The sequence below is a fragment of the Papaver somniferum genome, chromosome 11 (genome assembly GCF_003573695.1).
Source record: "Papaver somniferum cultivar HN1 chromosome 11, ASM357369v1, whole genome shotgun sequence".
NCBI classification, from domain to species: domain Eukaryota; kingdom Viridiplantae; phylum Streptophyta; class Magnoliopsida; order Ranunculales; family Papaveraceae; genus Papaver; species Papaver somniferum.
The window spans coordinates 130,389,357-130,407,792 of NC_039368.1; the positions used below are offsets into that span (position 1 = coordinate 130,389,357).

The 18,436-nt window shown below is 36.0% G+C and overlaps 2 protein-coding genes across 2 annotated transcripts; both read right to left on the minus strand.

The window, feature by feature from the left end:
* Nucleotides 1-58: 58 nt before the first annotated feature.
* On the minus strand, nt 59-2,185 carry LOC113325170. Its single transcript, XM_026573388.1, has 3 exons — nt 1,606-2,185; nt 1,301-1,470; nt 59-1,102 (listed from the first exon to the last, which is right to left on the minus strand). Exons 1-3 carry the CDS (start codon nt 2,183-2,185, stop codon nt 59-61), a joined length of 1,794 nt encoding a protein of 597 aa, XP_026429173.1.
* Nucleotides 2,186-13,317: 11,132 nt separating this feature from the next.
* LOC113321795 (putative RING-H2 finger protein ATL21A) lies at nt 13,318-14,732 on the minus strand. Its single transcript, XM_026569708.1, has 2 exons — nt 13,890-14,732; nt 13,318-13,775 (listed from the first exon to the last, which is right to left on the minus strand). Exons 1-2 carry the CDS (start codon nt 14,593-14,595, stop codon nt 13,393-13,395), a joined length of 1,089 nt encoding a protein of 362 aa, XP_026425493.1. The 5' UTR covers nt 14,596-14,732; the 3' UTR covers nt 13,318-13,392.
* Nucleotides 14,733-18,436: the final 3,704 nt, after the last annotated feature.

Consider the following 18,436-nt stretch of genomic DNA (forward strand, 5'->3'; position numbering starts at 1 on the left):
ACTGGAGCAAAAGTTTATGTATAGTCGATGCCATAAGTTTGGTTGTACCCTTTAGAAACTAATCTTGCTTTATAACGTTCAATTTCACCATTTTCCTTGTATTTAATGGTGAAAATCCAATGACACCCACAATCTTTCTTCCTTCTGGACAATCAACATAATCCCAAGTATCATTCTGAAAAAGGGACCTCATTTCTTCTTCTATAGTTTCTCTCCATTTTGGATCAGCTAATGCTTCCTGCACATTGTTAGGAATAAAAACAGTAGATAGTTGATTCACGAATGCCTTATTAGCTTTAGACAAACAATGGTGAGAGACATAATGACTCATAGGGTACTTAACCTTACTAGATATTTCAGGTTCATAACTGGGTTTAGGAATACCTCTGTTTACACGTTGTGGAAGTTGTCTCCTAGATTCTTCAAGAACATCGGTAGCAGACGATTGGTTTTGTGCTTCATCTTCTTGAGGTAACGTAGACTCTGGAATCTCTTCTATCATAACCTCATCTTGAATCTCTATATCACGATCTAATACTGTACTTTCTGTTTCTTCTCGTGAAGAACTTTCATCAACAGATTCTCTTACCATATCATCAGAGTTGACAATAACAGATACATCAATTTCCGATATATCTTCATCATAGTTAAGAGTCTGAATTTCCTTTTGGTACTCCCCCTGAAGTTCAAACTCACATGAAAAATATATAGTATCTTCATGAAATACAACATCCAAAGTAACAAACATTCTTTTGGTTGGAGGATGATAGCAATAGTATTCCTTTTTAGTTGTTGCATATCCCACAAATACACACTTCAGAGCTCTAGGAGCCAACTTATCACGTTGGTTCTTGTGCAGATGAACATAAGCTACACAACCAAACACATGAGGTGGCAGATTAGGAACAGTTGGAGCCACAACTGCTTCAGCAAGAGCTTGATGGGGTGTTTGAAACACAATGGTACTGGATGGCACTCGATTGATAAGATATGCTGCAGAAGTAAGTGCTTCTCCCCAATACATCAGTGGCATATGTGCTTTTATCAATGAAGCACTGACCACTTCAAGTAAGTGACGATTCTTTCTCTCTGCTACTCCATTCTGCTGAGGCGTATTAGAGAAAGTAGTTTGATGAATAATCTCGTGTCCCTCAAAATAATGTTGAAGGTCAGAATCCATATATTCACCACCATTATCACTACGAAGTACTTGAATCTGTTTGTTGTACTAAGTTTTAATCATCTTATGGAACTTTTGAAACAATGCGGTAACTTCACTTTTGTTTTTCATGAGACACACCCACGTCATTCTAGTGCAATCATCAATAAAAGTAACAAACCATCTTGAACCACCCAGGGTAGTAGTTTTAGATGGCTCCCAAACATCAGAGTGTATGATCATAAAAGGAACTGGACTCTTATTGAATGATAATGGAAAAGAAGCACGATGGTTTTTTGAAAGTTCACATACTTCACAATGAAAACTAGAAATATCAAGTTTTGCAAACAAACTAGGAAATAATATTTTTAAATAACCAAACGACGCATGTCCCAATCGTCGATACCATAAAAAAAATTGAGATTTTTGTCTCTCCCCCTCAGAACCATCAGCAAGCAGAGTTTGACGCAGCTTATCCGAACTACTTGACACCAAATCCAGGTAATACAGCCTCCCATGCTTAACACCACAACCAATCGTTTGCTTCATTGTGATGTCCTTAAAAACACAACAGTCAGGCCAAAATATCACTATACAATGTAAAGTATTAGTTATTTGGGTAACTGATAGGAGATTACAGTCTAATGTATGAACTACTAAGACAGAATCTAAGTTTAAAGTTTCAGTGAGAGATATTGACCCTTCACCAGTAATTGGAGCTTGTGAGCCATTTGCAGTAGAGACTGTTTTTTGTAAGGATGGTTTAAGGGAAGAGATTTGTTTATAATCACATTTCATATGGTATGTGGCACCGGAATCAACTATCCATGAATTATTCGAAACAAGTGAAGAAACATTTAAAAACTTACCATTGTTACCTGTCCTTGCTACTGATGTAGATATTACCATGGAATCCTTTCCTTTCTTTGTTGAAGCCATTGGAGCACCATAATTTTTCTTTATCTCCATCTTCCTCTCCAAATGTTGATCCCACCAATCTGGATATCCAACCAACTCGAAACACATGTCAATTGTATGTCCAGATTGATTACATTGTGTACACTTAAGTGATGACTTGTCCACCTAAGTCTTTGAGTATCTCTGAAAAGACCCTTTTTGATTGTACCGGTTTCGAGTTGCCATAGCAGCAGGTTCAACTTCTTCCGATTCTTTTGTCATCGTTTTACATCGAACAGATTCACGACGAACGAGTGCATAACATGATTCCAATTCAGGAATAGGATCCTTTCTCAAGATTTCACCACGAATTTGTTCAAAACTTTCATCTAATCCAGCAAGGAATATATGCACCCTTAGGCGCTGAATTAATTTTTGATAGGCTTCAATATCATTAGAATTCTCCATAACCACCTTGTCACGATGATCCAGCTCTCCAAATATTTCAGTTAGTTCTCCATAATAAATTGAGAGTGCTCTGCCATTTTGTTTTGCCGAAAACGCTCGTCGATTTAGAGTAAATACCTGCATCTCATCATCTCCATCATAAAAGGCTTTAGATAATGCATCACAAATCTCTCTAGCAGTAGGTAACTGAATATAACTCTTCATGATTTCGGGTGACATAAACATCAACAACCATCTCTTGATTTTTTGATTATCTGTGTGCCACTTCTCATATCTTGGATCTTCCTCGGTAGGATTTCTTGTCCTTCCCATAATAAAGGAGGTTTTTTCTTTTTCAGCAATATGCATCTCCATGATTTGTGACCACAAATCATAGTTTGTTTAATCAAGAACAATCCCAGGCTTGAATACTGCACCTTCAGATTGAATGATAATATGAGCAAATTTGTTTTCCATCTGCCCTTTTTGTTTTGATTTATTTTGGTATAATTCTAAATCACTACCCATGATTCAAGAACCCTAGCTCATAGATACCATCTTCACAAATATAAGATCAAGAAGAAGATAATTGTTATTATGATAATCTTATTTATTCTGGTTACACAGCTCATAAATTTATAGAGCACAATATTATAATAAAGCAAAGATCCTATATACTAGGAAACAATATATTATCCTTAAATAAGGATATATATTAACATAATCAGCTCAAGGAAGACGTAAACTTCTATATGTTGTTTGAAGTTGATTAATGATCCATTGCTAGTCCCTGTAATGCTTATAGATTTTCTTAGCAAACGCATTAATGGATGAATATAAACACAATGGGATGTGAACCAGTTAAACAAAATGCACAAAAACATCAACGATAAAGTAAAATGAAAACAAAAGTTACAAAAAATTAGAAACAGAGAAACCATAAAACCCAACCAAGCCAGTCACATCCATAACTATTATTAAACTAATCAAAGATTAGCTCAATCTTTCCAGTTTTGGCCACAGTACCGCACTTCCGTAACTGATTAGGCATGCATTTCCTGCTCACCAGAAGCATCACCATCACCAGCAGCACGAGGGCCACCAGGTCTACGACGTTGAACACGATGAACATTGATAACACTTCCTGCAGCCGCATCAACAGCGCTAGCACTTCCTGGACCACCGCCATTAGTACCGCCTACTTCATGATTATTAATAGGAGGCCTTCTTTCTAGATCTGCTGATGAGTGCATACTTATCAGGCACAATAATACAACAATTAAAACGCTTGTAACCCTATAATTAGCCATCAGTTAACTGATTTGGTTTACGCTTATAATTGATTAAGCAATTTTGAGAATGACAGGGAAGACAACGTAGGTACTTATAGTACTCTCTTTCGGGTTACCAAGTGCTATAATATTCATTTTGGAGTTTTTAACTTTTAGTTGAGTTCAATTTAGCCGCCTCATTACAATATTGATCACCACGTTCTCAGTTCTCTAATCATGTGGTGCCAATTCTGTAGTCTGTACTGACAATTTGAAAAGCAAAAACTTTACAAACATTATCTTGCTTTTTCTTTACAGGTTTACCCATATGTATCCCTCTGAAGTTGGGAATAGGAAGGACTAGTGGTTCTCCACTAACTAACTCGATCTAGTGGGTATCAGAACTGAAGACTATGGGGTGTTTAATATATGTAGAAATCTTGCCTTCCTTTATTCGTGCAGAAACAATGCATTTTGGATTAAACAAATTCTTAGTGGGAGACACTTCACATCCATGAGCCTAGGAGATTTATGCAGAGTTGGATGCTTTATGTTGCAAGATTAAGGATTTGAGATATGTTCCAAATACATAGTAATATTTTTTTCTTTTCTTTGTTTTTACTTAAAAGGTTAAAGTCAAAGGATATTATATCAGACATCGTTATTAGGTTGCCAGCGAAATCGATTGGGTGGTGCAGGTGTATATCCAAGGCATGGTACAAGTTATTGAAAGGCAGTGAGTTTGTTAAAATGCATCTTAATCATGCTAATGAGATGATTTAGTATCTTTGCGAGATCCATGTCTACACGAATTCATAGAGAAGACTTGAGGACATCCCTTTCCCTTATGATCTTCATAACCACTTCGCCACGCCTGAATTTTCTCGAGTGCATGTTAATGGAGCTCTTCATTCGAAAGAATATTGTGACCTAAGTGGAAAGGAAATTGAATTTATCCTTTTCTTTTTTTATTTTATTTGTGGTTTATATTTCCTTGGAATAACAAAAGAAAGAAGGGAAAAAAATATAAAAAAAAAAGATTTAGATTTATAATTAATTAATTAAGGATGTTCTTGTATATACCCCTCGTAATCATCACTAACTGTACCCCATTAATTGGTTATGTTAGTTAAAATTTCGTAAAGATAAAAATTCTTAATTTTTTTATATTTTGTTATACCTATACCCTCCTTCCTCCTCTATGTCCCGTGAAAAACTTCCCGTATAATAAAATCCCATCGAGATCTCTTATCCAAAAATAAAGAAATTAGGGTATTATCTTAGCCTTAGTAGTTATTTTGATCAATTTTCATATTATTTCCTGATTATCATTGAAAATCCTTTTTTTTTCTGTTTGACAGGAAGTTGATTAGAAACAATAATCATCTAAGCATCAAATGCACTTATAACTACATTTTCATATTACGGTTTCACTACCAGATGTCCAGAGCCATGGACAGTTTATGTGAGGACAGAGATGATGGTGTTTAATTCCACTTTACCCTCTCGTATTGATTTTTTTAATGAAAAAAGTTATGTAAATTGAAGCAAACTTAGATGCTTGGCATAGAATCATTACTAAAGAAAGTAGTTATGTATGAACCAGAGTAGTGTGTATCCATTAATCATCATTAAGCAGTAGGAACTTGTTCGCTACCTTGTTGAGAATCAAAAGTATTTTTACTAATAAGCGATTAAGAAAATCTCTTTAATAAGTTAACCTTGTTTAAAAACACAAAATTGGTTAAAAAGACCAAAATCAACAATTCTCGGGTGAAATGGACAGTTAGATTTTGATACTGTTTGAATGGACAAAAATGTAAAAATAGGCAGGATGTAACCAGTTTCATCGTGCCCATTTTCAAATATTTTTTCTTATTTTTAATTTACACAGGATGTATCCAGTTTCATCCTTGCTATTTTTTAAATTTAAGCAAGGAAGAAACCAGTTTCATCCTTACTAATTTTTTTTTGGCCATTTCACCCAAACTATTTTTTACTCGTCCATTTGAACCGTGATTTAAAAATATTTGGACAAATGACCCATTTTCCGGTTTAAAAACTTTTATGATTGTTGTCTCTTGCATTTTAGAGATTCAGATTATAAATCCCAAATTTTTCTAGGGTTTTTCATTCTTTGTTTTCGGTTTTGAAGAACAATATTATTAAGGTTTATTTGTTTTCTTTTGTTTTGTCTTTCCTCCCTCGTCCAAATCGTAATCCCTATCCTCCAATCTTTGAGTATACGGAGACGAAGACTATGATTTGTGTTGTACCCAATTCAAAATCCCTCTATTCCCTCGATGTTTTGTTGTGTATTTTGTTCCTCTTTCGATATATATTCGGGGTATATAAAATTAACTAGTTTGATGGGATAGGAAGATAGGTTTTATGGGTACAAAAATAAAGGAGTATCGTTCGTGAATTTGGGGTATATAGAGGAAGACCCTTAATTAATTAAAAGTATCTAAGTAATTTAAGCATCCATTAGACACCCGTTATCACCACACACTGGTTAGGGTCATCTATATATGCCTTGAAAGTTTTACAAACGATGGTTCATTTTTCCAAACTCGTAACATTTTCTACTTTTCTGGGCTCAAACAACTAGGTCATAAAGGCCCACTCCAGACATCCTTATTTTGGTAGCCCGTAAAATCTCGAAACCTATTTTGAGGCTTAGTGAATTTTTTTGAGGCATACTAAATAATGCCAAGATAGGGTCACTAAATAAAAAACAACATCACCCGTTATCCATCCTTTTTGATAATGGCATAACTACCCTTACATAATTGGTGTTAATGATTATGATTAGATTTGATTAGGTAGGAATTTTAAGGATTGATTAGAAATTAAATCATTAGTGTTGAATTAGTAGATAAATCAAATTTATGTGAGAGAGTTGGGATTTTGAGAGGAAGAAGAAGAAGTGGAAAAAAAAACTTGGGTTTTGAACTTTGAGATTTTAGTGATTAGAAGTGACCAAAATGTGTGATTCAAATCATAGGTGTCTATACGAGGTTTAATTTCTTTTTATAAGTTGAATCTGTCAAAAAATTGAATTTTTAAAACCCAGATCTACTGACCAGATGAACAGTTCGGCTGGTAACTTTTCAGCCGAACCTCAGTTTTTTGAAATATACCTAGGTTCGGCTGACAAGTTCACTCTGTAACTGACGAATTTTGGTTCGGCTGATTCGAACAAAATCTAGCAAAGTCACATTAGCCGAACATAGTGTTTCTCTAAATCATACACTAGGTTCGGCTCAAAATTGATACTCCAAGATTAGCCGAACTGATCTTCTGAAAACCTAATTTAATCTTTGAAATCACATTCTATCGATCAAACAAAATAAAATCAACCAAAAACAAGATAGGTTTGTTACACATTCATTCTAAAATACATCTAAGAGCAATTGAGATTTGGATTTCGCACTCCAACATCGCTCACTTCGATTCGTGTTTGCGTTGCTTAATCAATTTCTTGATTGAATTGGAGTCCAAGATGTTTGAGTTTAAAGTTTATTTTGATTTTTGATTTAAGGTTTTTGAGGATAAGGGCACTCTAATAATTTAAATTGTTTAAGAATATATAGGTAATTGCACTACCTTTACACACCCCTTATAAACTCATCCTAGATGGTATAACGAATGAGTATGCCTCAAAAATAAATAAATGAGTATGCCTCAAAACAGGGTTCAAAATCCATTCAGAGGTTCAGCAGTTCAGGTGTGCATGCAAGGCATGATGCTTATTGCAAGGCAGTGGATTTGTTAAAAAATGCACTTTATGCTGTCACTTGACATTTTCAATCGCCGAAGTGTTCCCCAAGTAGTATAATCGTCACCATGTAAAAGAGGTGAACCAACACAAAAGTGGGGTTATCTGTCAAAAGAGGAAATGGCAGATGTATTAATGTGTGTCTTAGGATTTCAAGAGTTCGAAGGATTTTTGATCAGTTTCAGAACTTCCAGTCATGATGTGAGAAGTACACTGCAGGTTGGTGTAGCCATCATTTTGAACAGGTTGGTGTAGCCATTTGAACTGTCAAATGGTGTACATGAGAGATTTACATCTTGTTGGGCCGACCGACCGGAGCGTCCGAAAAACCCGTAGTGAGTGAGTCTCTTTTATGACCATTTTTTTTTGTCAATTGAAACCTAATAAAAAGATTTTGGTGATAATATTTGGGACCTGAAAAATCCAAAATACCCTTACATTTAGAAACTACTTCCTTCTTTGTCCTCCACTATTTCTTTTTCGGCCGCAAAATTTCAGCTCTCACTGTTAATCGACTCATTCCTCCTCCGCCGACACCATCATAACCAACACCACCGCCGCCGCCATCAATACCAACGCCATTAGATTTCAAACCATCAACACCGTTAAATTGCTGAACCAGCACCACCACCGCCAAATTCTCCACCCTATCACCATCACAGTAACCAGCACCACCACCCTTAATCGTTCATTATCAAAATCTCTACCCTAATCACAATCTCATTCATCCACAACCACTACTGACACTATGAACGGCATAACCATTACAGCAACGCCACTACTTACGCCTCCAACACAACCAAATACAAGAATCATAATAAAAATCTTTACCCTAATAATAGTCAAAATCGCTACCCTTCCTTCACCACCATCACAAAAGCACCACTACTGTAACCAGTAACACCACCTTAACCATCATAACCAGGCATAGCTGCATTTCTCTTTTTTATTTTAGAAATCCAGTTTTGATTTCACCCAATTTCGATTTCAAATCCAATTTACGATTGACAGAGTAACAGAGTGGGGAGATGAAGTTAACATAAGAAAGGGGAAGAGACGACGCCGATGGTGATGTGCGGCTCGAAATGTACAAGAGGAAAACCATATTTACTTGTGAAATAATAACCTGACACAACTTTTATATGTGCTGCTTCTCTTCAAGCGAAATATTTCCAAGATGGCAATTCTTTCAATGCTACAGATAATGATAACTCCACTTTGTCATGGAAAAATATTAGTTCAGAATTTCCTTTCGTCAAAACTCACAGCTGCTGGTGTGTAGGAAATGGGAAAAAAATCATGATATGGCAACACAGGTGGATTCCTGAAATGGGTCTCCCCCCTAATCCTAAAGCTGGTGTTTCTCATTATCATAATTATACTTATATTCATGAACTTTTCTCTACAACAAATGATGGTTGGAATTCTGGTCTAATATCTTCCCTTTTTGATCCACAAGTTGCAGACTTAATTCTGAAAATCTCTATCCATAGAAATCAAGAAGACAAGCTGGTGTAGACTCGTTAAAAAAATGAAAGGTTTACAGTCAAGTCAATGTATAACAGATTGCTCAAGGAAAGAAATGAAAATAACTCAGTTGGGTTAAGAATGCAAAGAATATTGAAAAGGCTGTGGAAATTACCTATACATCCAAGAACCAAGCAATTTATGTGGAAATGTCTCAAGAAAATACTACCTACAAGAGATACACTTATGGGAATCATTCAAGATAATAACTTCAGTTGTCCCCTATGCTCTTATGAATTGGAATCTGCTTCTCATATAATCCTTGACTGTCCCATTTCTAAGGTAGTCTGGTTTGCAGTAATGGGTTTGCACATTGCTCAGGGAAGCATGTTATCTGAATGGCTTTGTGGATGGTTTGATAAACTCATAGATGGACAGATTCAAGAAACTGATCTCTGCAAGATAGGAATCATAGCTTGGTGTCTATGGAATACCAGATGTGACAAGGTTTTCAAAGGCGTATCTTTTTCACCTGAGATCATAATTCAGAGATGCAGAAGAGAATTTGCCGTTTTAGATTATAAACTCACATAATCAATTGTAGAAATATGTATCCCAAACACCATTATAATAAAGTAGACCATTAGCCACAATCTACAAAATTAAAAAGAAAAGTGAAAAGCTCTCCCGATTTGACGAAATTAACAAAATTTATGAAATTACAAAAGAAAGCCTAAATCTCGTTGAGCATGAACCAACTGAAACCCTCAGAATATGGTAAAGGGAAAATTATAGTAATGTTAAACTATGTTATCTTTGATTTTGTGTTTAAAGATGAATGAAAGTAGTCCACATTAGCATATCCTCCACATTTGGGCTCGCAACTTGGTGATATACACTCCCTCCATCCATTCCAGAAACTGAATACAGAACACCATGAATCAATTAAATGAAATGAAACACCTGGAGAGATTGAGATTTAGGAGATGAGAAGTACCTGTTGTGAGCTTAAGTAAGCTTAAAGGTGCTGGTGATATAGATTATTTGGCACTGCTGCATTTGATCATGCATTTGACAAATTCGTATCACGGAGTAAAAGTTGCAGGAAAAAAACTAAGAGAAAAAGAATCAATTTGTATCCCATGAACCATTATAAAATTACAGAATATCCAAATTTCTAATTTCTAATCTAACAAAAATATCCACACAACTCTATTCAAATCACCGTTTCAATTTCTCCTTCCATCTATACTTCCGCCATTAGAATCACACCACAATCACAGAGAGAGAGAGAGAGAGAGTGTTTTTTTTTTTTTTTTTTTTTTGTATTAAGTTGCATTGAGAAAGTTATTTTCACTGTAACGGGGGAGATGGGTTTTTGTACACAGTGGGAATTGGGTTTTGGCCCTTTCGGGAGTGTTCTTGAATGTGGTCTTGAGAGGTTCTGACAGTTCTACTGGTTTCTGCAATGAAAAATGTTAGAGAGATTAATTCCCATCCTTAATACCTAAGATACCCTTGGTTAAAAGTATAAAAACGATGTAAAAAAAATATTTGTAAGGGTAAATATGGAATAAAAAGTTGCATCTTCAACTAACAAGATTTTTGTCAAAGGAGAGCAAAAATGAATCTGAACAGTGCGAAACTGATTCGCTAATTATTACCGATTCAATATTTTCTTATGACTGGGACCAAAATATCCTTACTCAGCCACCCATGCAATAGCCCCATAAAAGTCGCACCCATTCTCTGACCTGCTAAAAGAAAAATATCGCACCGATTGACTAAGCGATTCCACCACCGTCATCTCCATTAGCACCTCTAATCTTATGTTAAAACTCAGCTTCTAGTCATTTTGGTTTTGATTCTTGTTGTTGATATTTACGAAAAGCATCCACCATTCAAAATAATCTCGAATAGAGATCCAAGATTTAGTTCACGATTCTTTTTGTATCTAACTTGCACTTGATCATAACCTTTGCCAACAAACTCATTTATATGTGATTCTGTATAACGACAATGAAAAGTTGGAACAGGAATAAAGGGCCTGTTATAATTAAAAAATCAAACAAGTAAGAATTAGATTTTTCTTGAATTTTGAAAATATCTTTTTTCTTTTTACGGTTTTTAATGATTAGGGTTTCAGTATCCTGTTCTGTTAAGATGGGATTTTGATTTTTAAATGTCAGAACATAATTAAAACCCATATGAAAGCCGATATTGTGATGAAGGATTTTTTTTCCTAAACTTGTATATATGGTGGAAGTTACCGGTGATAGCAGGAAGGGTTTGTTGGTGATGGTGGTTTTGATGCCTGATGGTGGTGCAGCTTCTAGTCGTTTTTGGTTTCGGTGGTGGAACTTGTCACTTGTTCTAAGATATGTGAATTTTTATGCCGCTAGTGGGTGTATCTATAAGGACAGTTTTGTCCGAGTTAGAAAAATTTATTGACTAGGTCCTAGTTGGTGAGTCGATTACATTTTCGCACTCCTCGAATCAACTATCTGGTCTCCCTTTACCAAAAATCACTAACAATAGCTTTATGTAATAGAATAGATTTACTAAGACCTCACACACGCGTCTCTGACAAAGACATCTGTGTCTAGACTCTAGCGGAACTAAATGGTCTATGTTGACCGTAGAGTTGAGTGCAGGGTAATGGCTCCAAGTCTCCAAACCATCTCATGATCGGTGTCTTTCACATCATGTGAGATGCACGTGTCTGCATATCACCTAAATGATAGGGACACCGGACACAAGCCCAAGCTTAATATCAGGTCTTACTGTATGACATTTTTGGCTGAAAAGTGAGGATAATTTTTTTTTTATATAGACATGTGGGCAAGCACGTAGTGGCGTAGTGCCACAGCCAACAAAAAAGACTCCCATCAAATTTATAATTTTTCTACGACAATGATGTGCCATTTTGATGAATGTCGATCCCGATGCACCAGCACCACCACCATTAGCGTCATTGCCATCAGGGTGTGGACAATCCACTGCTCCACAATCACCAACGGATCGACCATCATCTTTACTGATAGCTCCTCTACCACCAATTGCACCTCCGCCTCCGCCTCCACCATTACCAACAGTTCCATCATTAATTCTACCAAAAAACCATCACCACTATTACAGCAGCGGCGCCATAGCCACCACCTCTGTCAAAACTTCCACTACCACCAACAGCATCTCCACAAATACCATAAGCTCCGCCGCAACCATAAGAAATGTCTACATTCATAATCAAAATCTCAACCATCACTACTAAGTTTGCTAAAGGAAGTACAAATTCTGATATAATTTCGATTTACAAATTTATAATTCCGACTTTGTGCCATTATGATGGAACTAAATTAAGAATAAAATATTTATTTTTGGGTTAATTTTTTCGGTCGGCCTTCCCACGGTGGCAATGGTCATCTAGTAAGTACTAGTCTCGGTCCTCAGAAAGCATCCACCTGGGTCATAAACTTGTACTCCCTCCGTTTCTAAAAATATAGGCAAGTCTTGTTTTCATAAAAATTAAGAAAACCAATCATTGTAGCCATTTTTTCATGTTTTTTCCTAAAATATTTTTTGGTCCCCACTCATTTGTTATTAGAGAAAGAGGAGATAGAAGTGGTCCCCTTTTTGTATTAGGAGAGAAAAAGAAGAGAAAAAAGTGGTCCTTTATGAGTATAGTAGTAAAATCATAACATTTTACTTTTCACGTACGGAAACAAGTCTATTTTTTTGACATACCCAAATAAAAAATCTGCCTATATTTTAAAACGGACAGAGTAACTTTTATGTGTATAATAATTTATATCTTGAACATAAACTTCATCAAGATGGAAGTTTGGTATCGTTTTTTTTTTTTTTTATTTCTACTACAATACAGATCAAAAGATTCAAAACCAGGAGGATTATAAACACATCCAAACGTATAGAGTCTCTTTAATGTTCGCCGACGCTGAATGGGTTATTGAACCGTTGGGATTAATGAATCTCCACTACAACTAGATAGATATTGGAAACTTATAACTATTTTGGAACGGAAAGGGAATAAGAAGGAGATGAATATGAGTTTACGGAAGGAATCCATGCTCATCGAAATTAGTATTGATAACCTTTTTGTCAATTTGAATGTAGGTAAGCTTATGAATGTGCTATTATGGTTTAATTAATGCATTTTGATGATAAATCCAAATTAAAGTAGGTAACTGTAATTTATTCGCAACACAAGTATGTTCAACTGACTTCAGCAAACGCGTAATTTAATACATGGAGGCTTAATTTACACGGTACCGGGAATAAGGAAACTTGGAGGAAATTAGAAATTTTCTTGTTCGTATTTAGTATGACAAGGTGAGAAGTATGTAACAAGCTTACAGGACAGGAGATATCCGGCATACAGGACATGTTGAGTTCAAATGAAGCCAATCATTAATACATGCAGAATGAAAACAATGACTACACGAAGGTAAGATTTTCACCTTCTCTTTTGGTTGATACTCGGACAAACATATTACACAAATATTATTGGCTGGGTCGGGAAGTCGTCCGCTCTCACCAAGAACTATCGTGGGAAATGATTGTATTGCAAACTCATCGAGACCGGTGGTGATAGTGACTAATTGCGATGAGTTGGTTGATTCAATATTACCAGCACCAAAGCAAAAGCCTCTAATGCGTGAAACAATATAGCATATAGCAACGACTATTACAGTTGGTATTATGATGCCTATGGCTATAGGAAAGGTTTTACCACCTGCAATACAAAATAGTTTCCATTGGATATCAGATTACTTGTTTAATTTCATTTCATCATCACATTAATTATTGAAAATAATTCAGTTTAGTGCAAGAAATGAAGGATACTAACCGCTAAGAACATCAAGGCGTCCTCCATAGGATGGAAAATTCGAGTCTTTATCATCACAATTTTTTTTGCACCATGGTTTTTTCCAATTCCATGTAAGTTCAAGAACAGTTTCGTAATAAAACCTAGGATAGTCGTCGTATGCATTCGAAATGAATTTAACTGGGACTTGTATAGTAGCAATTAAAGTACAATTCACGTTGCTCCACAATCTACCATAACCTATTGAAGACGTAGCAAATACTTTGTGTGCGGTGTTACTTAGGCAACTGATATCCCTCCCGGAGTCAAAAGACGAAGATAAAGTATCTGACCGACAGCTGAAGAATGAATAATTCTGATACTTATAACCAATGAAAGGGGTACCTGAGAGATTCAGCTGATTCAATAAACGTCTAGGAAGGAAGTCGTCTGGATCGTGTAGTAGTATCTCGTGATCAGTTCCACCATACTTGATATCTTTAACGACAAATCGTCCAGAAAATGGCAGCTCTAGAATTGTTCTATTCATATTATCACATGTGAGATCATAACCTGGATAACCACATCGTTCGGCTTGACGGCCTTTTAATCGGAAAGGAAATGCGATACCGGGGGCCTCCTTGCTACACTGATTATTCAGACAATTTCCGGAACTACTCACAATGAAATGTGGTAAACAAAGAAAACAGAATAAGAAAAATAGAAATATAATGATTGAGGCACCCATTATTAAAGCTGGTTCATTTTCTTGCTCCGAACTTATATAAAGAATATTTCATGTTATTTCCCATTAGCCAGGAATCACGAAAGTTTCAAGAAGTTTGGATTCCAATAATGTTAGCTTATGATTCCTTCACAATTGAGTTTTAAATTTATATAATAATTTGATTCTGTCCTAACAGATTAATCAGAGCACAAAGCTATAATAATGCTTGGAAGAAAAAAAAAAGAAGTGCAAATTCAGACAGGACATGTTGACTTGTAATTCAATATGTACTATATTTGTTAGATTCGCATTTTAAGTTGTAATTTATATTCCTCCAAGCTGGTATACCATAACAACAAATTTCTGAGCAGTCATATTTAGCTCTGCACAATTCATGCCTTTGAGAACTATAATTTATATGCCTTAACAATAAATATAAATGAATTAAGGAAAACAAACACCTATATGGATATTGAGTAGTTGCATGTGCCCTAAAAATAATTTTTCGTGGTTGATTGATTACCCGTAGGTGTATCAAAACCTGTTGTTGACCCCAAGTTTGCGTAAGAATGATATATCACGACCAAGTTTCATAGCTTCACCCAACGAAACACAATATAAATAGTTAAAAGTATATTCTCATAGTTATATGCGAATGGCCAATCTCAACTTGAAACCTAACAAATCACCAATCAATTAACAACCTTACACATATCAGTGAATAACCATAACCACCTTAAGGTTAAGCACAAGTTCATAAGAAATAAAAGGATAATCGTACACGGTAGACACTATAATGCGGTGGTTAACTGGTATTGTGTAGAAGCATTTTGCGTTAGTCCACAAACTTGGGAACTAGTGGCTGGAATTGGCTGTCCCAAATCAAAACGTGAAAAGGAAAATTTATATTAGTTTCAGCCTTGCAAAACAATCATTCATTGTGGGTGAAAAACCGATAATTGTACTAGCAACGAAATGTATTATATATATTAAAAAAAAAAAAATTCCTTTGGCGGAGACCATTTAAAATATGCTCAATTTTTCTGGCAGTACATGAAAGCTATATGTCAACATAAAAATACGATAATAATGTAAGCAATCAGAATGAAAGATGAATAACGCTATGTTGGAATATATGGCACATATATTAGCCACCAAGTGATCGAGGTGGTCAGTTAGCTTACGTGCATTTGACGGATATGTGAATAAAATATTTATAAGACCAAGTCATGTAGAAGATCATGTAATCTAGTTCGTAAATATTGTATGCTAGCTGGATAAGTTTAGGTTACCTAGTCAAGACAGTTTGTTACTCTAGGTTTACTGTTTCTTCAATCCTATAAATAAGATTCATCTTGTAAATGTAAATTATCCCAGAATGATAAACTCTGGTGTTCAATAATCTAATTCATTCACGGGGTTTCTCCGTGGACGTAGGCGTTAGTGCTGAACCACATAAAGATCTTGTGTTTTTATTGTCTTTGATTTTGTTTTCTCCAATCGATGATCCGTCTCGATACGCATAATTTATTACGCTAAGGCTAATCCCTATGGTCTTGTAATCTAGCAGCTAGATTGGTCATCCACGTCATCTAGGACAACCTTCTAAGTCATATGGGATGGCTAATCTAGCAGTTAGATTAGAAGACCACGTCAGCGGGACCACCACCGTTCAGCGTTGAGCGTTGTTTGGTTCAACGTTTTAAATCTCAGCCGTTAGATCAGAAAATTTTCTCCCAGCGCTGAATGGTTCAGCGTTTTGGTTACTTTTTGAGCGCTGAACGGTTCAGCTTTTGAAACTATCTGCTAGTTGAACTGCAAGCAAATGCTAGGAGAGAGAAGTAGCAGGTACAAGTGTTAACTTTTTCCCCACACTTATTTTTTGATTTGCAACACTTTTTGACCAATCTAGCAACTCAATTTAGCCCATAAAAGTTTGCCTAAGAAGAACATAACAACAATTAGAGGTTCAAGAAAATAAGAAATAGACGGCTGTGCCACATTTTTGGTGATACATAAGCAGGCCGCCCAAAGAACCGTCTTTCCTAAGAGGAGTTACATGGTTCCGGATTAGTGTTCGAGAATCAAGTGGTAAGAGTGTTGGTATTTCCGTATCCTAAATTTTACATGGCTCCCAAGGAAGACGTTAACTTTTGTAATGCTGTTTACGCGCACTCAGCTTTTGGGAGTGACAGATTGAGTCTCCTTATGTTTATCGATCGAGATAATTTGTAAAATCCCTTAGAGCATCCACAGTGGGCGAGTATAACCAAAAATTTGGGATGAGATCGTAACACAGTGGGACGGAGTAAAGATCAAATCCCAACCAAAGATCAAATTCCAGACCAAATATGGTCGCGACCAAATCCCAAATTCTAATATAATCGGGCGTAAATTTAAAGTACGCTTGTTGCTGGGCGTAAATTTAAAGTACGCTTGTTAACGGGCGGAGATTTAATTTACGCCCGATGAAAATTCAAATTAAATAAAAAAAAAAGAATGAGGCGGACTTTTAAAGTTACAAAGAGTGGGGCGGACTTTTAAAGTCCGCCTGATGAAATTTTAATGGGGCGGACTTTTAAAGTCCGCCTGATGAAATTTACAAAAAATGGGGCGGACTTTTAAAGTCCGCCTGACGAAATTTTAATCATGTACCGTTGCGTCACAACACGGACTAAACCCAAACTTTGGTCTTTTTTTTGATCTTTGATCTTTGATTTTGATCGCACCACTGCAATTGCTCTTAGCGACCATTGATTTAAAGGAAGAAAAGAAAGTTCACTGAATTTTTGTGCTTTTCAACAATAAAATAAAACGAAAACGAAAACTATTATTTATTCTAAGATTATTTAATAAAGTCTTGTCTTTATTAATAAAAAAAAATTATTTCTTTATTTATTTTTTTGAAGCAGAAAACAAAAGTTATAAGAAACTAAGAAACAGAAAAGAACCATTAAAACCCAATCAAGCCAGTCACATCCAATTGATCTTATAATTAAAATTATTATAAATTAGTAAATTAATCAAAGCCCATTGATGTGAAGGCATTTAATTTGCTTTTTTTTTTAATCAGAACATTAATCTTTCCACTTTCATGGACGGTCACAGTACCACACTGGTGTGTCTTCTATACACATCCCTATAACCGATTAGCCATGCACTTTCTGCTCACGAGAAGCAGAAGGCATACATAATTATCGCCATCACCACCAGCACGATGACCAAGTTACCAAGAGGTCCACGACGTTGAACACGATGAGCATTGATAACATTTCCTAAACAACCACATCAACAGTGCCAGCACTTCCCGAACCACCACCATTAGTAGCGACTACTTCTTGATTATTAATAGGAAGCATTCTGTCTAGATCTGCTGATGAGCTTAAGTACAATGAGAAAAAGCGCCTGCAACCTTGTAATTAGCCATGAGTTACACCATTTGATTAAACAATTTTGAGACTGTTAGGTAAGAGTAAGTAAGAAGGTACTTATAATTAGCCATGAGTTTTAGTACTTTCGTTCGGGTTACCATGTGATACACATAATGAGTCTGTGACTATATTTATTTTTAACATGGGGTTTCAACTTTTAGTTGAGTTTAATCTACCCGCCTCAATTATAATATTGAGCACGTTCTCCGTGTGCAAATTATGTAGTGTTGGAATATTTTCAACGCCGCTAACCAAAGTGGGGTCCTGGGGAGCATCGCCCCCAGGCTGTGGTCGACCTGACAGGTCAGGTCGTGGGGGTCCAGGGGAGACCGTCCCTGGTGGGGGTTTCAAGGGAGCAACGCCCCCGGAAGAATTTTTTGAACTGAAGGTTTTATTTGGCCGATAAAAGCCTGTTCGAAAATTTCGAATCC